The 20,456-nt window shown below is 35.4% G+C and overlaps 1 protein-coding gene across 8 annotated transcripts in view; it reads right to left on the bottom strand.

Annotated features, from left to right (window-relative positions):
- Nucleotides 1-2,941: 2,941 nt before the first annotated feature.
- ARL13B (ARF like GTPase 13B) overlaps nt 2,942-20,456 on the bottom strand; it is a 51,095-nt gene continuing 33,580 nt past the window's right edge. For 5 of the 8 annotated variants that reach the window (XM_071813870.1, XM_065853436.2, XM_065853441.2 and 2 more), the window contains 8 exons: nt 18,766-18,871; nt 14,809-15,011; nt 12,561-12,657; nt 11,143-11,374; nt 10,549-10,665; nt 10,018-10,086; nt 8,344-8,386; nt 2,942-5,004 (listed from right to left, as the gene is read on the bottom strand). In XM_071813870.1, the coding sequence (XP_071669971.1) occupies nt 4,950-5,004; nt 8,344-8,386; nt 10,018-10,086; nt 10,549-10,665; nt 11,143-11,374; nt 12,561-12,657; nt 14,809-15,011; nt 18,766-18,871 (922 nt within the window). In that variant the 3' untranslated portion in view covers nt 2,942-4,949. The remainder of the gene's footprint in view (nt 5,005-8,343; nt 8,387-10,017; nt 10,087-10,548; nt 10,666-11,142; nt 11,375-12,560; nt 12,658-14,808; nt 15,012-18,765; nt 18,872-20,456) is intronic. The other 3 variants (XM_065853446.2, XM_065853450.2, XM_065853454.2) reach the window with 3 other exon arrangements.

Here is a 20,456-nt window from a genome sequence, read left to right as displayed (position 1 = left end):
CTAAGCAACTACGCTTGCCATGGTAAGTGACCACCTGCATGCCTGAATGCCCAGTTAAACCACAAGCTCGTGGTTTCTGAAAAATCTCTTGTATTTTCACAACTCCACTACAGCCTCAGTCCACAATTCTCTCAGGCTAACGCATTTTCTTTAAACGTTAGTCATCTTATTTCAAACTTGTGTTTTCTAGGCATATCCCTGCATTCAGGAAAGCAAAGGCAGAGGACACAGTGTATGCCGTGTTGGCCCCTGATACTTTCAGAGAGTGGAAGATGGCTGAAACGTCTTAAAATTAGCAAGTCAATATTCAGAAATACCACCACTGGCACATCAATACTCTCCAAACCGAGCGAATTGAAAAGACAGGCCATTACTGTGACTTTCAATGTTCAGTTTCAGGTGTCTGCAGCTTCCTTGAGCAAGGACAAATTCTGAGTCTTCATCATTACTATATATTAATTTAGAAATACACAAGAAAACATATTCTCCTTGTTTGTTATGTTAGGACAGATCTCGCAAAAGCTTGCTAGGTTTTATGAAGATCAAATTAATGGATGACTTGAATTTTGGGACAAAAAAGTATGTAGATTAGAAGATCATGTAAATTAATGCTATTGGGATGTAGTACCTGCTGGACCTCTGCGGGTATTTTGCTGCTTCCATCTCAATCCTCATAAGCAGGCCTCTCAAGAGAGCCTCTAGAAAGCTGGCACCAGCTGTCTGTTGCAAGTAATTATTTTAAAGCTTTCTAAATCTTCATCAGGACTGCGGATTTGAAATAGAAGTCTCACAAGATCATCAAATAGCTTCCTCTAACACGTGCTCTTGTCTCACCTCAATATGAGTGTCCCTCACTTACTGTGCATTATTTACATGGAGAGAGCATGTCACAGATGTGAAACTAAACCTAATGGATACCGAATATACCTACTTTTAATAATGTGATTATAGTTACTATTTTCTATTTAAAACCTTTACATCTCTGAGTAAGGTTCTTCTGTGGATTCCAGGTTTTGGCTAAAAACGAAGACAACGAGAATGACTTATTTTGAAGCACTGACTATCTTTCACATCAGCTGGGCTCATGAAAATTAATATTTCTAGAAGATCCATTTAACCTACCTATAATATGTTTTGACTAAAATGTATTTAAAATGTTGCACATAGATAATGCAAAATCACACAGAATCACAGAATGTTAGGGATTGGAAGGGACCTCGAAAGATCATCTAGTCTAATCCCCCTGCCAGAGCAGGAACACCTACATGAGGTTACACAGGAATGTGTCCAGGCAGGTTTTGAATGTCTCCAGAGTAGGAGACTCCACAACCTCCCCGGGCAGCCTGTTCCAGTGCTCCGTTATCCTCACCGAGAAGTTTCTTCTCACATTCAAGTGGAACCTCCTGTGTTCCAGTTTCCACCCATTGCCCCTTGTCTTATCATTGATTGTCACCGAGAAGAGCCTGGCTCCATCCTCCTGACACTCACCCTTTACATATTTACAAACATAATGAGGTCACCCCTCAGTCTCCTCAGCTCCAAGCTAGAGAGACCCAGCTCCCTCAGCCTTTCCTCATAAGGGAGATGCTCCACTCTCCTAATCATCTTTCTTGCCCTACGCTGGACTCTCTCCAGCAGTTCCCTGTCCTTCTTGAACTGAGGGGCCCAGAACTGGACACAATATTCCAGATGTGGTCTCACCAAGGCAGAGTAGAGGGGCAGGAGAACCTCCCTGGACCTACTAACCACCCCCTTCTAATACACCCCAGGATGCCATTGGCCTTCCTGTCCACAAGGGCACAGTGCTGGCTCATGGTCATCCTGCTGTCCACCAGGACCCCCTACACTGCTCTCTAATAGGTCATTCCCCAACTTATACTGGAACCTGGGGTTGTTCCTACTCAGATGCAAGACTCTACACTTGCCCTTTTTATATTTCATTAAATTTTTCCCTTCCCAACTCTCCAGCCTGTCCAGGTCTCGCTGGATGGCAGCACAGCCTTCTGGCATGTCAGCCACTCCTCCCAGCTTCGTTTCATCAGCAAACTTGCTTATAGTACACTCTATTCCCTCATCCAAATCATGGATGAATATATTGAATAGTACTGGCCCCAGTACTGACCCTTGAGGCACTCCACTAGATACAGGCCTCCAACCGGACTCTGCCCCATTGACCACGACTCTCTGGCTTCTTCCCTTCAGCCAGTTTACAGTCCACCTCACTCACTACCTGATCGTCCAGACCGCACTCCCTCAGTTTAGCTGTGAGGATGCTGTGGGAGACTGTGTCAAATGACTTACTCAAGTCAAGGCAGACTACATCCACTGCTTTGCCATCATCTATCCACCTCATTATATCCTCATAAAAAAAAATGTAGCGTATTTCCTATGTAGCATATTTCCATGTTCTTATCACTCATGTACTTAACCACAAAACCTCCTAGCTAAATGCACTGCTATGTTTTGAAAGTGGTGGTTTTAACAACAAAAAGCATGAGAACCTGATTAAATCTTCTGATTCATGCAATAATAATAATTGTGATATAAATATTACCTCTCAACTTACAAATGTACAATTTATTACCTCTCAAACATAAAGCGCAATATCAAAGCACTTTATATGTATACATATCCTCATAACCTAGTGCCAATCTATCAATATATTCTAAATTTGACCACATTGTAGTTGTAGAAGTATGATGTCTATTTTGTACATTTTTAGCTATGTAAATTATACTTGCAGCCATTAAACATTTATGTCTATAATTGTTTCTAAATTTTTGAAAATTTATGATAATATTGGAAACATGTTGATGCTGTGCATTAGTTTTATTCTATACATAAATGTCATTTTGAGCAAATAAAAAGTCAAGGTAGTATATATGACTGAAAAAACTATTGTAGTAAATAATTATAGAGCATATTAATAAACAAAACTGTATTTTTTGGTCATAAATTGGTAGAATTTATTTTAAAAGCAGAAACAAAACTGATACATATGTTCACACAAACAATAAACATTTCATATAGAAATATAAACATCTTCCATTTTGGTTTCTTAAATTTTGTTTCCACAGCAGTATTTAGTTTTAATAAAGACTTCCATTAATTTATTTTAGATAAGTGTTAGAATAAAAAGGAAATACATTTCTAGAAACTGAGGCTGTAAAAAAGACAAGCCTGCAAAAGTAGAGCCTTTAAGCCAAAAAAGTTAAGTGGTAACAAAGCTAAAGATAGTAAGATTTGAGATTGCACACATAAACTTCCCCCTTCCACTTAACATCGTGTTTGTTTGAAGTGAAAATTACTAAATCCTGAGAATAATCAAACTGACCATGTTACACTGGTTGAATACAACAAAAGTATTCTCATGCTGACAGTCACATACAATTTGTTTCATCCTGACACTAAACTAGCAAACTTGGAATATTCCTCTCCACTCATTCCAAACGTAATATTCTTAAGACTGACTCCCTGCCCCCTTCCAACATAGTCTTTAAAAATCTTGGGTAATAATTTAATTTTGTGTATATAACTTGTGTAACTCATTGCTGTAAGGGGTATATGGCAAAGATTTCTAATGTCAAAGTGCTGAATATATACCTTACATTATGTTAACATTATCTAAAATCTGTTGGTAATACCATGTTATGGACGACTGAATGCGTAATAGAAAATCATCAAGTGATGCTTGTACAAAAAATCTTTGAATGGGGTTTTCATCCTTGGTGTAACTAGGTACCGTAACTATATATGTTTACACATATACCAATGGCCGTCTCCAATTTAAGAGGATAAATATTTAAATAGGAATATATCCAACTGCAACCCTTGTTGTTTATGTATCACTTGTATGTGATTTTTAAATGTAAAAGTAACACATTGTGTGGAAGTATTATATAAGTCCTTAAAAACCTGGGGTTCCTTTGTTTTTGAGATGGTATTTTAGTGTTATCGAGATTAAAAAGTGCTGGAGCTTATCTGCATACTGGTTGATTCAATTTTCCATCAGAATTGGTGACTGAATTAGTGCAAAACTTTCACTATGGGCAATTTTCTTGTATGTTGCAGTAGACAATACAATATTCAGCTCCATTTTTTCAACTGAACTTATTACCTATGTCCAACTCAGTTAACAAAACAAAGAAAACAACAGATAAGAAAACTTTTCAGACAATTCAAATAGCATATTTTTGTATAAAATGTATTGATCTTTAACTTCCCTATCTAACTTCCTCACCTCTTCAGATTGGTAGAAATACAAAATATGCATCTGCTCATGTAATCTCTAATAAGAGGTACTGCTACTGTAAAAGAAACGTAAGAATCAAACATCCTCTACTTGTATGCGTTTGACTGTCAGCATTGTAATGCTTTCTAGGTATCATTTTTTTGGTAGTAAGTATGTATGTTGACACAAACTTGCAAATAATTTTATAAAAAGTTAGAAAAATATACTCAAATATTTGTTACATAACATTCTTATATTCACCCTATCATATATGAATCTTACAAAATGCATTAGAACCATTTATTAGCTTCAAAAATACTGACCACTGCACAGCACCTGGAGAAAGGTCTTGATGTGAACATACAATCCAGTATAATGTGATCTTGAAAGTATTTTTCTTCAGGTTTACAGCTATTTGTTTTCACAAGTAAACCAAATAAATATTTGATACTGTGTTCCTATGAGCATACATAGACCTTTCTTGATTTCATGCTAAATCCCAAAGAGCTGGTGATGTGAAAAGTAAATGACAAAGTCTGATCAACTAAATATGACAGAATGACCTCCATGTTTGTCACCAAGTTATTTTGCAAAAAACTAATAGATTCTCATTTTTAAATTTTTCCTTCAAGGGCAAAAAATATATCTGATATAATTTTTTTGTATAATGTTTCTTAAATGCTATTTGTGATCCAGTTAAGCAATGACATCATGGGTATCACTGTTGGGTCTTTGGCGTACAGTCAGTGGGGGCAGAGGCTTTCCATAGAAATCTGTATAAGAAATGTCAGAGAAGAAAAACACATTAATATGTCATTTACCATCTCCTTTGCTTACACACTCTTTAAATCAGGTAAATTCTCGCTTCCTTAATAAAAGCTAGGTAGCCTACAAGTTTGCAGCTTATTCCTACAAGCAAATTTCAGACATGGTTCTATTTAATACCTGGAGATGTATTGGCTAAAACAGGGTTTAATTAAATTTTGTTACACATGTATTAGCATTTGCAAGATCAAGCCCCAAGGTAATCTGTAAACATCACTAAAAATAGGAAATGAGACATCCACAGTGTACAACGAACAACTGAAAAAATGAAGTATCAAAATTTGAATGTTGTTGTAGTCAAATTTACATTGCAATAAAGTTTTAAGTGACAACGCTATTCAGCATCCAAATTTTGGGGAACATTTATGCATATATCTTGAAAGCCACACTAACTTTCTAAAATAATTACATTAAGAATTTTTAGATAAAAGTGCAACATTTTTTCAATACAGGAATCTAAAGTAGTAAAAGTGTTCAAGACAAAGTTATTAAGTACATCAAAAGAGAGTAACAAGTACTCTCAAACATTTGTAATTGATGAAAAAACCCCATGCAGAATGGTACATGCAAAGCACTTCACAAACAAAATATTAGTAATATGAAAGATGGTAAGAAACAGGTAGAAATTGAAAATAAAAGCAGCTTTTTGAAGCATTCAAATCTCAATTTTGTTTATACAGACAGCCTTCTCCCCAGAAAAGCCTTGATGGCCTTCCAACATAAAATTCAGCTTTAATAAATCAAAATTTTCTGACAAAAATATATTCTACTTGTTGTAAATATGCATTCCTCAGCTAAAATTAACAAAAACAAATTGTATTTCATTACTCTAAGACTTAATCTGTGCATGTCTGTAGGATAAAGGTTTTAGCTATCCTTACATTTAAATCAGTAAAGTAACAACACTGTTACATTATTGTTCTAAATAATTTGATTTTAGTGGAGCTAGTTCAGTGTTACAGGAGCATGTGAAAAGCAACAAAACTGCAACAAATGATTAGAAGGTAAATGAAAATCTGTACAATGGATGTTTTTATTAGCCAGTTTCTTGAGGCCTGGCAGATAACTTTAGGACTGGCAGACAATTTTACCTCCTATAATGAGAGAGGTTTATCATTCTTGCAAATGTATCCTCCAGAGACAATAAACAGACACTCATTATCTCATGTAGTGCTAGAATCATTAGCATGACTGGAAAAATGAAGTCTTTAGTGGAAATAAGTGTATCATTAAAGATTTATATAATTGACTCTACTACCTGTTAACTCTGCCTAAATATCCAACATAATGTTCTCTACTTACAATGACACAAAAAAGACTCAGTATATATATACTAAACAGTTTTCTCACTAACACTAAATTTTTCAGTTTGCACATTAAATCACTAAGATAGATTTATATCTCTGAGAACACCTAGAATTAAAAACCAGACCTTTGGAAGTTGTTTCAACCTCACACTACACTAATTTTATATATTTCAGCAGCAAGGTCTACCACATGTCTGTGACACTTCCAAAAAAATACTTTTTAAGACAAAACCAAAAGAATAACTGCTATCCTAACTGACAAAGACCTGTAGTAGAATGCATGGGAATACAGAGAATCACCTGTTCCTGTGTTTTTCCATGAGCTACCAGAAATCAACACTGCAAACAATTGTATCTGTTTTGAAGCTTAAGGGGGTTTCTTGATTTACGTTGAAAAGCTATTAAATGATTCATTGATACACCCTTGGACATAGACTTTCAGAGTACTCCTGAAAATAACCTCTACACACAACCAAGGCTTCTTAAACTTTTAAAAGCAGACCATTAAATACTTTTTTCTTTCCTTGCCCTTATGGACACTAACAATTTTACCTGGAGTCCTGACAAAAGCATCTATTGGGCATCCTACTGAAATGGAGGTTTCTCACCTTGGTCTACATGAACATAGGTCCTCATTTGCACCATACACAAAGACTTTTCGGCCACTTGGCCAATAACAGTTTGTCAAAGCAAACTGTTCAACAGAATAGAGTACTGCTATAGAAAACAGTGTACTTCAGTGAATCCAAAAGTCCCACAAAAAACAAAGCCTCATTGAAGTTCCAGGTAAAGGATACTAAAAAAAAATACTTTAAGTTTTCACTGCAAATTGTGCCTTTGAGACATTCATATAATGAAAGCAATATGGAAACCAGGTCTTTTTATTTTCACAAAGGCTGAATGCCTGAAAAACTTTTAAAACCACCTTTACAGTGAATTTTGGGTAAAGCTGTAAAAAAAAAGCACCACAATAATCAAAATGATTTATTTTTCTGCTGAAGGGACAGCAAAAAATAATTTGGTTTTCAGAAAGATGCAATTCAGGGTATATTCTAAAAAAATGGATCAAAAGTAGGCTCCACCGGTCTTAGGAAAACTCATTTGAGTTTCTAAGCAAGAGCAGGTTATCCACCCACAAAATACGTAAAAACTCATTGAAAAATACAGTTGTGTGACAGAAAATGGGTGAGGACAAGACAGCAAGCTAAATTCAGTGCAAGATGCACTTGGCAGTGTTAGGTTCATGGTTGAGTTAACTCAATGATCTTAAGGGTCCTTTCCAACCTAAATGATTCTATGGCTCCCAAATGGTCTGAATTAAAAACAAAACAAAACAAACAAACAAAAACCAAACAAAAGCACAAACAAAAAACCAAAACCAGCAACAACAAACTACACACACAAAAAAAAACCCCAAACCAAACAAAAAACCACAACTGCTTTACACAAAACAAATAATTGATGCTCTTTGATATCAGGACCTAACTAAAGATTTGACAACGCTGGATCATGAGTTTAAACAGCTTTTTTCATTTAGAAATAGTGCTTTCCTCATAGATGCTTTCTTGCTGTCTCAGGATTTTTTGTATTTGTGTGAATCTTTTGAGTGTTTCAAAACTATTGGAAATAAAAAACAAATCTCAGTGAAGACCAGGCGATGTCTTGAATTCAGCTGCAAAGTTCTGAGCACTCCAGGTTTTCTCTGATCTCAATGGTTCCATCTCTGCTCAAGAGATCGTTCTCCTACCAATATCTTTTACACCATTAGATTCCAAAATACTTTAGTATTATCCTGATGTCAAAATGGAGTAAATTAACACAGTTTAGTAACTTACGCATCTGTGAGTAAAGAACCTATCTTTAGCAGGCTTTTTCCCTCTTTGTCCCACCCATGCTCCTGCTCCTGCTACAAAATGCAACATCTCCCTTATGCATAGATAAAAATTGACTATCACCCCTGCCCTTTCTTCCCCTCCCTACCTCTTCATCTGGCTTTTCATTCTTGCTGCCTTCTCTCTACGTGCTTTAAAAAAAAGAGCAAGATGGATTTATGATTAAGACTACAAATTACATTTTATGCACATGAATTACTAATTTTTACTAATTACTCATTTTTAAATATCTTAATTCATCTTTAGGTATATTTTGATTCTTCGGCAAAGACACTCCATGTTCTGTTGTTTCAGAACTTCAGCAGGTATGTCCAGAGGATGCTGTTCTGCATGATAGCAGCACAATAAGTTCAAGTGAGGGTTAAGCTCAAGGATCACTAGAGCCACACTGAGCTCCTTTCTCTATAGGTTCCTCAATTAATGTTCTCTTTGTTCAATTTGTATAAGTGTTTCCATTGCTCTGGTTATCCTCATCTCACATTACTCTGTATGCATCTTTATTCACTTGCCTTTTCAAAATTTGAAACATAAAAATATAAGAAAAATGAAGAAATTATCATCTAAAACTGAAAAAGATGCAGTATGAGCATATCAAAAACAATCCTCTGTAGAAAATAGTCATTACTGAAGAGAGAAATCAAGAATCTATCTACTACACCTTGACATTTCCAGTTATTAAACTTATTTTTCCTGTCAGTTTGTGAACTATCAGGGACACTGGCTCATCAGGTAAAGCAGCAGATCCCAAGCTTTATCATGGACACCTCTCCTTGTAGGCCAATAACCTCATTTTCAGTTGGAAATCTCACTACTACTGCAATCAAATTTATATTGGGCTTTTCATCACAGCTGGGATTGCAGTCCCTCAGCTGGAGTTGCCAACATAATGCACTTAATCCAGAGGTCCCCAGGTGTCTTTAGCTTTCCTTCTCATAAGACCCCCAAATCAATGCCAAAATCTTACAGGCTATGTTTTTAAAACCATATGGAAACAGTAGCAGTGGAAAGAAGAATTTTTTGGCTATCTCAAGAGGCAGCACAAGGAGTCAGCTTAGACACAGCAAATTCAGCTGGATGGGGCTATTGTTTCCAGAACTCCAGAAATACATGGGGTCCATTTGGATTCAGTATTGTAAAGTGATTAGCACTTCCACATCCCACTGTAAGATCAGTGTGGAAACAAACTGACAGCTTAGTACAGAACCAGCCTAGATGTGGAAGAGCCACGATGGATCCCAAATTAATAAACCCTGCTGGATCTCTGCAGTCCTGCTTAGGTCTTTAAGCGGTATCATCTCTGGTGAATACCTCTGACTTCTTCCAGTACCCAGGTAACCCAACTCCATTGCATCAGATAATGATGAACTGTCTACATAAGGACAATAGAATTACACACTGAAACTTTCATTTTGAATGCAATATCTGTTTGGACTCTTAAAGTAAGTAATCCTGTTACTCTTTGTTATATGGCACATTATAGTATGCAGATGCATGCTGCCATGCAGATAATTTCAGATCATTAATAGCTTCTGATATCCCATGCCACTTTATAAGGGAATCTGAGAGAACTTAAGTCTTTTTGGTTTAAAAAAAAAAACACACTTGAAAAATCAAAAAGATGCTTTCTATTAAGCAAATGGGTTAGCTTTTAGTCAATGAATATTGGCATTAAGAAACTAAAAAAGATGAAGAATGAAATGAAATGAATGTAGAAGTGAATAAGCAATGAAGAGTGCTTTAAAAAATACAAAACTTCAGTTACCAGCATGATGTGTTTCACCAAGAGGCTCAAGTTTTCGAAGTCTATTAAGTCTGGGAGTTCCCCAGCCAACTAAAGGAAAACAGACAGTCAAAACACGCCGTGACTGCATTTGATGATGATGAAAAATACAGAAGCCAGTTCTTTTTAGGAAAAATCAAAGCATTTAGAAATGCCAAAAGTATGTAACATATTATATATATGGTGAATAGTGATGAAGTAGTTTAAAAATAAGCTGATTTACTGTTAAAAAATTGGTATTTTTAATTACTTTTTCATCAGTGTGTAGCCAAGGCTCTGATCCTTTGTGTGAAAATAATATTTCCCCCACCACCCTGCAGAATGGATCAAATCAACACTGCTGAAAGTTCATACCATAAAGTAACAAACTGCATCAAAGATTTCCTGGAGAATAAGATTTAGTAGCATATCTTTCTATGAAGATCACACCACCTTCATCATTCACAAATTAATATTTTAAAGGTTTAATAACCACAAATTGAGGCATTGATTATTGTTTGTTAGTACACTTACCTGGTGGAAGAGCTGGTGGTGGTGTAGGATTTTTGGGAACAGCATCCTCTGTATTAAGAGGTTCTACTCTGTGGACCCTTTTAAATCTTGGTTTTTTATTTTTTTTCTTACTGTTATCTATATCAAACAGAAATAAAGCAGTACATATCATACAATTATATTCAGAGACTATGTTAGATCATCTTTTAATACAATTGTTGGGGTGAGATGCATCAGCATTTTCAGTCCAAACTTATACAGAAGAGCATGTGAAATGTAAAATTTACATAACATTTTGCTACAGAAAATAAACTGTAAGCACAAAATATACGCAAACGATGTTTTATTACAGAAATTCAACTTATCTTGCTACTGACAGGAAGTGGACCACATATTTGATTATGATAAAAAGGAACCTAATTTCACCTACAGTGTCAGTCACGCCAAAAAACAGGTACTTTTACGAAGCATGTTTACCAATACGAAAACCTAATGGTGCATTTTTAGGTTTTCTACAGATTAAACTGACATGTGGTATAACGAAAAATAATACAGAGAGGGAAGAACTATGTGAAAAATAACATTCAGTGATACATTAAAAGGAAGCAGTTTTACCTGAGTCAAGGCATTGCGAGGCTTGCTGCCCATTCTCTTCTTCAGGCTGCAAAAGCTGTGCGGTTGTAGAATTGCATGCTTCTAGTCTACTATCATTTGTATTTTGGCTACTGCTACTTGATAAGTGCTGGGCATCCATTTGTTCCTGCTCTGTTTGCGATTGCAAGACAACAGTAGGCTTTTCAGTCTCCAACCTTTGCCGATTCTTTTCCTTTTCAATTTGCCTTTCGTTCTAACAAAAAGTATAAGAATTTTTTATAACAATCAAATTATTTCTACAATATTTTTCTGTCCCATTTCTAGCATAGAAAAATATTTTCAAATAAGTGAAGAAATTAATCTTTCAATATGCTGTCCAGAAGGTGTGTTTGTGTGGAGGATTAAATGCAAAATAAATTATCTTTAGGTTTATAGCCTGATTTCTTGCTTTCTTTTTGGTCATATGGTAACAAAAAATGCCAGTGATATAAACATCGACAGTCCTCAGCAAAAGGTTAGAAAATCCTAAGTTCTTCCTCTTCACTTACCTTTTGTTTGTTTAATGTTTTAATTAAAATGAAAGACATATGCACAGAGTTTAAGTATCCAGAAAGTGCTACCATAGTTTGGTCAAATACAGATTGTGTCATACAGACTCAATGATAGGCTGTTTCACAGGTTCTATATCACTAAATCACTGTCTCTGCAATACTCACAGCTATACCCTTCTCTTCTTACTATGTTATTATAAAGTGTAGTATTGTGCATGTAGCTGACTTTACAAGATATGTGGATATGGGTGCATTTGTCCTGGAGAGAAACAAATCTTTGAATTACTTAGTGGAAAAGTCTCTGAGAGTTTTTGTGTGTCTCAAGATTGTGTTATCTCAAGTCAACTGAATAAAAAAATATGGTACAATAAATAAGAGCTACCTGAACTCAGAAACCCAAGTTAAGGAAACTTTATATAATAATATGCTTTTCATATTTCAGAACTAGGAAAGCTTCTCAATTGTCTCAGTTTTCAACAGAAGACAAGTTATGCTCAAAAATCTAAATAGCTGAAGTAGTCAGGGAGATTTTATATGACTTACTACATCACTTTACAAGAAACTAACAGAAATTCAGTATTTTCCACTCCTGAATATCCAATAATTTAATTAGGAAATGTGTTCAGTAATCTGTTTACTATACCTTGATTTTACTGTCTACAAAACTTTTTGTCCATGAATTAATAATAGGGGATTTTCTTAACATGAAAGCATTTATTCAATGCACACAAAACACGACTGCCAAGCTTAAAACAGATAATTTTAAAAATGCTGTACAGACAGACAGACTTTAAACAATTCTTTTAAATGAACCATTTTTCTCATTACCTCTCAGACATTTGTTAGTGGTAGGTCTAAAACGATGCAGAATTCCACATATTCTCATACCTCAGAGATTACAGCAGATATGGGCTGGAAGGGGTTTTCACAGTTCCCAGGCTCAGGGTCTTCCTCATCAGGTGTACTTCTTCCTTCTTCTCTTTTCCTTTGTTGATGGGTTTATGTTGTTGGTTTAGTGGTTGGTTAATTTGTTTGTTTATTCGTTTTGGGAGGGGTGGGAAGAGGTGGGCAGAGAAGAGGAAGGATAAAGAAAGAGTTATGAAGAAGCCAAGCCATAAATTTCACATAGTAGAGAACACTTATTAGGTCATCTAACTCGTCTTCCAATTTATGCCAGCTGATCTTTACAATGTGCTTCTGTCTTTTGAAAAACATTCTATAGAAATCACAATGACAGGCTAATAACAATAAAGCACAAGCATGTATTATGGCAGAGATACTCAATTGTTTAAAAAAGAAATCTATGTGGCAGGGAAACAGACTATCTAAAACATCTTTTATTTTTAATATACCTACATTTCTCATAATTCTAGATTCTTCTCAACACATGTAAGAGAGACTTGGTGCCAGACTGTTCCTTTTATGTAGTAACAGGGAATCATATTTGCTTCAACCAGACCCAGAAAAGTTCAGAAAGCCACAGAGCACAGACACATAATCCCCAGTATACTTTTGTTGCACTAGGACTAGTTATTTTTTATGTATTGGATTTCTGTGTAAGAAATATTCAATTACTATGTATTAAATAACATATCATTAATAAAGTATATGCACTCATCCAGCACTATTGATCTGATGGTACTGGTGCATAGGAAGTCACTGTTACACCTACTTTACCGATGCAAGTACTGAGAGAGGAAGTAACCCCATTGTTCAGAGGCACAGATTGGAATGAAAAGAAGTCACTGATCTACTCATGAAATCACACTGGAAGGAATGGACAGTACCCTGTTAACACTTACTGGCACTACTTCTCACTGGATTTCTGTTTGGAACTAGATCATTACTACTAATGTATCGTGGAGGAAATAAACTTAGAGAAAACATTCAGGGAAGCAAATCTGAGCAAGAAGCAGTCTGGGAAATTATTACAATACGTAATGAAACAGAATTACACTTGAATCAATAATAACTTGCTTCTTACAGTAAACTGATCTGATGCAAAACAGCAAAACAAGAGTGAACCCCATCTCTTATATACGGGGACAAGACCTCAGGTACAAGTAAAACAGCAGAAGTTACTAATTAGCTCCTTTTAAGGCACAAGGAGTTCATCAAAACTTTTAAAACTTTAATCCAATTCAGACCAAATAAATTTTTCCAGGAACAAATACAATCAAGATCAATGTGCAAGAACAGAATATATGGAAAAATGCGCGTATCATCAGAAAATCTCTTTGAGATACGTTTCAAAGCTATACCTCCCAACACGGCATCATCCATGCAGAGGAATCTGTCAGACTACAGCATATGAATTTTTTTGCAAGTTTGTGAAATACGTATGAAGACCACATCAAATTCCAGGTGTTTAAAATGTGCTTAAGCAATTTACTTGCTGAAGTAAACCAAATCAGCAAGAGTACAAACCAAGACACTTTGCAGTAGTTTCACAGTTACTTCTCACAGTAACTAAGACTTTCAAATCACTGCATATATAAGGTAGATGGGGGATGGGGGTGCTGAGTGAAATTTGTAAGAATGGCCCTGTAAAACAATTCATATCAGTCTCTAACAGGAACCATGGTGGGCTGCTGATGACCACAAAGGGCTTTGAAGAAAAGTAATAAATCACTTGTCCTGCTTCCCTTCTGTGCATCATCTTAACTCCCTCCATGCCTCACCTGCTGGATACCCTGAAGTTTATTAAGCAATAGTGTTGAATAAAGTTTCTCATCTAGTCTTTGATATTCACATATGGGTTACAAAGTCTAACTTAAGTTAATAAAAGTTTATTTTAGAACTTAACTTTAGATTAAATGACAGGATTGTTTTTGTGTGTTAGCCTCCTGTGCAATTATATTAACTACTATTAACTACTTGCAATTCTAATTCATGGTACATTTCAAGCACAGAATGAATTAAAAATGAGGGTGAACCAGACAAAAAAAAACTTGTATGTCTTATAGAAAGCCTTCAGCATTCAATTCCCTGTTTTTAATACGGAGGCTCTTGTCTTGTGGCTTGTAAGCTTTAAATACTGGATAGTTTGGTTCCCATAAGCTCTATGTAGAGGAATGGATCAAGTGTCTTAGAGTAATGGAGGAAGAGCAGGTAGGAGAAATTACAGAGAGAATACCTTTCTTCTCGTATCCTTCTCACTCGCTCGGCTCGTTCTAGTTTATTTTGTTCTTCATATGCTTTTTGTTCTGTAGTGTCTCTTTGGATGCGTTCATGTAAGTCCTCAAAATCTTTTGCTATGATATGTAGAAGCCAATATAAACCCTTTTTTATCGATTTATCAATTTTTTTCCCACAGCCCATGATAGCTGAACAAGGTTCCTGTAAATACAGGGAGAATGAGAAGAAAACTCACAGTTCAGATCATATTCCTTGACTGAAAACAAGAAATCAACCACTGTTTACTGTGAAGCTTGCAAAATACTGAGAAGTATGGGAAATAAATTTGCAAAGAGGTATTCTATATATTTAGGTGCTTTTTTTTTTTTTTCCCAAGATAAAAATCGCATTAGTTTTATTAAATGCCACTATTTCAAGTCCTTTTCCAAAAATACTAGAATACTGCGCAGAAAAACTTATTTGCATGTCTGTCTCTAAATACAGATATATACACTGGCTTCAGATACATACACCTGTTACATGCACACCTACTACGTGTATATACATTTATTTCCACACCTGTTTCTATACACATCTGTATCTATGTATCTACAGAGAAATATAATTTATCAACCTGCAATATGTATGTTTTGTTTTGCTGCTGCTTTTTAATAGCCTATATTACATTTATCTAGTAACATGGAAAAAATGAGATGCAAGAGAATCATCTTAGCTTCAGTTCATAGAAGAAATTCTAGATTTATTCATAAGCATCTAGGAGATAAAAAAAATCCAGTGTGAATTTCTTAGAAAAACTGTCAAACCAATTCATTTTTTTAGCTCAGAAAATGTACTGTGGATAGGGGTGCCTGATTGAAGTAAAACTTCTGTTGTGATATTCTCACCACTAAGCAAGAGAAACATGATCTACACAAATCTGTTGGAAGATGGGTGTAAAAACCCATTGTTAAATTAGTTTGGAATACTTTATCTAGCTTGGATGTAACACATCAAGGAAGTGGACTGACTGGAAGGAATCATGAGGAGCACAGTGAGAAAAAGCAGACCAAATTGTTTATGAACACACATCTGGTAAGAAAATGTCAAAGGAACAGGGATGTTTATTCTATTGACAAGAAAAAGCTTTAAGAAGATATGATAATAGCCTTCAAAAATCATAAGGCTCAACTGCAAATAGGAAAATAATACTTTGCTTTTCATGTTCATAGTCAGGAAGACAAGCATAATCAGCTTTAATTGAAACAAAAAAAATATATGGCTTGATTCTAGCTTACAACATGGAAAAGGACTCAATGACTTCTCATGATCTCTTCAGAACTTTTTTCCAGAATGTCTTGGAGCACAGTATGGGACTCTTAAACTGTTCTCTGAATGACAACTGAATAGATCCAGCTATTTAAAAGACACATAGAGGAGGTTCTTATAGAGGTAAACTTGACAATGTTAGGTTAACAGGTGGACTCAATGAGCTTAAAGGCCTTTTCAACCTAACTGATTCTATGATTCTACAATTCTATGTATTTGACATGAAGAAATTATATTTAACACTGATTGTCTTCAGGATTTGTGTTCATGAGCAATGAAAGATTAAAAAAATACCCTAACTCTCCAATACCAAAACCTAAAAGTTATCTGTGTTATCTCTTCATTTAAGAAGCATTTAAATGGCACCATAGTCAGATATGGTATGCACTGTTTACAACAGAAAAAAAAAATAAATTCCAACCTGTTATGTCCTCCCAGAGTGCCAAACCTAGTTTGCATTTTAATACATTCCTACTTTGTCTAAAGTAAGTTTCAAATATGAGTATTGTTCACTACAGAACACTAAATATCCTCTAGCAGAACTTGATCAAGGAGAAGATGTATAGGCAATAACACCTTGTTTCTCTGAGAAAGCTAGGTTAAAACGACAGACAGCACTGGGGCAATTTTCCTCTAGGTTTGCACAAAGATTATTGTTAATGTAGTTCAGGTACAAAATGGTGCTGGTTTTGGCTGGGATAGAGTTAATTTTCTTCCCAGTAGCTCGTATAGGCTATGCTTCAGATTTGTGCTGGAAACAGCATTGATAGCTCATGGACGTTTTCATTATTGCTGAGTAATGCTAACAGAGTCAAGGCCTTTTCTGCTCCTCACACCACCCAGCAGCAAGAGGGCTGGGAGTGCACAAATGTTGGGAAGGGACACAGCCTGGACAACTGACATCAGCTGACCAAAGGGATATTCCACACAATATGACATCATGATCGGCATACAAAGCTGAAGAAGAAAGAAGGGGGAGACATTCGGAGTTACAGTGTTTGTCTTCCCAAGTAACTGTTACACATGTTGGAGCCCGGCTTCCCTGGAGATGGCTGAACACCTGCCTGCCCATGGGAAGTGCTGAATGAATCCCTTGTTTTGCTTTGTTTGTGTACATGGCTTTTACTTTACTTATTAAACTGCTTTTATCCCAACCCAGAAGTTTTCTCACTTCAGCTCTCCTGATTCTCTCCCCATCCCACCAATATGAAGCAAGCAAGCAGCTGCATGGTGTTTACTTGTCAGCTGGGGTTAAACCATCTTGTTTCATAATGCCCCTGTTTAAATTCACCCCATGAGTCATGGTACTGAAATACGCTGGGACCATGTTTACCTTTAACAAGCCTAGTAAGGTAGCTGCCTATTTGAGTATAAAAGACTCTCAGCTGCTTTCAGCTAAAATGATTATGAGTGTGTGACCTAGTTACTTTGTTGATTACACCCAAGATATAAATGGAGAATGAGAACAGCATTTTACTGGAATGTATCATAAATTAAGTAATTCTAAAGTCTTGGAAAAATACATTAGAATATTTCAGGTCTTTTATATTGACAATGATTTGCAAGAAAAATATTTTTGCCACAGAAGTGCCTCAGAAAAAAAGAGTGAACTTGCAATTTTTATTTTTATGATTCCTATATGCATAGCACAAAATGCACTGACTAAAAAGTCCTCAAAGACACATGATATAATCAACATAGCTATTCTCACCTATAATCTAACTTTCTGGAGAAAACAATAGCAAAATCTACCACCCTATGTATTTTGCAACTCCCCTATGGACTTAGAAGCAGCTTTAAAAATTTAAAACCTAAATGTCAGATGGAATGGTTTTGCAAAATTGCCTTCTAATTTTGGTTAATAACAGCAAAACTCTCAATATATTTTAAAATGTTTCTTATTGCAATTAGGAAAATATTATAAAAGTAAACCTCACAAATAGTTAACTAACAAACTAGTTGATTAAAACAAAGGCTTAAAGCAAACTTCAAGTACTAGTGATCTAGATAAATTATATGAAATATTGACCGATATTAAGTAGCCTTCATACAGATTTTGTGTTTTGGCATGTTTTTTTAGCATGATTGAATACTACATCTGAAATGCAGTAAAATAACTGTTCTAGGACAGATATTAACTAGCTCTAACAGCATTCTTCAATGACTACTGTGCTGGGAATGAGATGCAGTAGGAATTGGATTAAGTTCTTACTGTTTGCCAGATGGTAACTCGCACTAAATGATGGTTTTAACTTTAAACAGAAAGGAGACAAACATCACATGTGGACAGTGGTCCTTCTTGAATGTCAACATCTGCAAATTCCATTTCCTGCTTCTTTTTTAAAAAAAGTTGAATACTAAACTTGCTGTCTAACTAAACAAGTTTTAAATCACATCAGTAATTAATTTTTCTTGCATGGTTTCAGAGTGGACCAGCAGGTACACTTTGAGAACCTTTTTATAAAGCTTTTTTCAACAGATCCATAAGCAGGAGGTCAAGGTGAATTGCTTGCAAAAGAGATATATGTATTGTATATTTATGGTGCTTGCAGGGTTCTAGTTTCAGTTTTACACTATGTGGCACAATCCCCCACCTTATTACAAGCACCACATATATATTAGAAAATGAAGCATCTTAGAAGATACTTACAATTTGACATAGACACTTGTGTTCATTGACGAGTTTTTCCAGAGATAAGGATTCGATTACATCTGCTTCTGACAGAGCTCCTTCTCTGTCCTGCTTATTTGCCAGCCTAAAGAAAAGATCAACAGCAACACTGAACACCCTGATGTGACAGATTCTCACATCTCCAAAAGCTGTTTCTGAACAGAAGTAGGAAGAAGGGGAAGAAGGAGAAATTAAAGAGAAATGTTTGGTTCTAGCTTTAATTCTTATTTGTTCTTTCACCTTAATGTGTTAGTCCATGCACAGCATTCAGCAGATACTAATATTAACTAATTACTAAGCAGCCATAGACAAAGCAATTATATTTCACAGCTAAGAAGATGGATGTAAAAGACTGTGCTGTTCTACATCTAAAGCTACTCAGCACTATCTGTTGGAGTTTATGAATCAAAATTCAGAACTTCGCAACTTCCCAGACCACGTGCATTTCCCCACATAATACTGATACTGTTATGTGATCATCTCAGGTCTGTCAACTATCCAGAACTTCTCTCCAATATCAAACAACTTGATCTGTCACGCTTTCAACCTGCTCTTTGTAAGCAAAACTCAAAGCTCAGAGGGAAGAACTTGCATGAACAGCTCCAAAAATGATACTTCAGTATTTAATAGAGGGAAGGAAAAAAAAAGGTATATGAAACACGTAGCTTACCAAGTAAGTATTTTGTAAAATCAAGTGTCATCATTGTCTTATTTCTTAGAGACATGGTAGCAAAGGAGATTCCAGAAAATAAATATCTTAATTTTTTGGGGGACTGTTCTTGATCAGATTTGTCTTCCACATACTCCATAACTGCATCCAATCCATAATGTGACTAGCCTAAAGACCTCAATTCTTTGATTAAAATGGATTTAAATTGGGCAATATCCAAAAAGGTAGGATGGATTATAGGCATCATGATCATGTATGCCTCACTTCTTTAGGAAAACAGGCTAAAATCTGTCATTCTCTGATAAATGCAACATGCATTTATCCTAGTAAATATTCTATACAGAAAGGGATAAATTGTCAGAAGCAAAGGAAAAGTGTACATGAAGCAATGTGTAGAAAATGTCAGAAAAAGACTAACAAGATGAGTTTACCTAAGTATTTAGGAATGTGTTAACCCAGCAGTTTTATTCCCTAAGAAGACACTTAAAAAAGTAAACTTGCTGTCATGTTGGTCAACGATTTTCTAAGTTCACTTACAAGCAAATTTTAGTAACAAATGGAGACATTTAGATAGAAATACAATATATGTATTTTAAACAGACAAATAAAAATGACAAAAAGAGACAAACACATAGGAAATAATTCATGTTTCTTGAGGGTCTAAGAGTTGTATAAGGAATAAATAAAACTTCACAAAGGGGTCAAGTCAAAAAAGAGATGTTCCCACCTTCCATAAAAACTCTTGATGACAATATGATATATTTGTCCTTACCTATTTTTAATTAAAAGCTAGCCATGGTAAATCTGTAGGAACTGTGAAAAGATATTAAATAATATTTCACTACCAACTAACTATTCCTGTTCAAAGTTACTATTTTTCAGCATGACAAGTGGTGCTGTTTGCTTTGAACGAGCGTAGACCATTTTGGAATATAAGCATACAATGCAAGCTGATTTTAATGTTCTGAAATTTAGCAAGCCTTTCATTGCAAGAGAACTC

The sequence above is a fragment of the Patagioenas fasciata genome, chromosome 1 (assembly GCF_037038585.1).
Source record: "Patagioenas fasciata isolate bPatFas1 chromosome 1, bPatFas1.hap1, whole genome shotgun sequence".
Taxonomy (NCBI): domain Eukaryota; kingdom Metazoa; phylum Chordata; class Aves; order Columbiformes; family Columbidae; genus Patagioenas; species Patagioenas fasciata.
The sequence above is the reverse complement of the archived record's forward strand: the minus strand, read 5'-3'. Positions and strand labels throughout refer to the sequence as shown.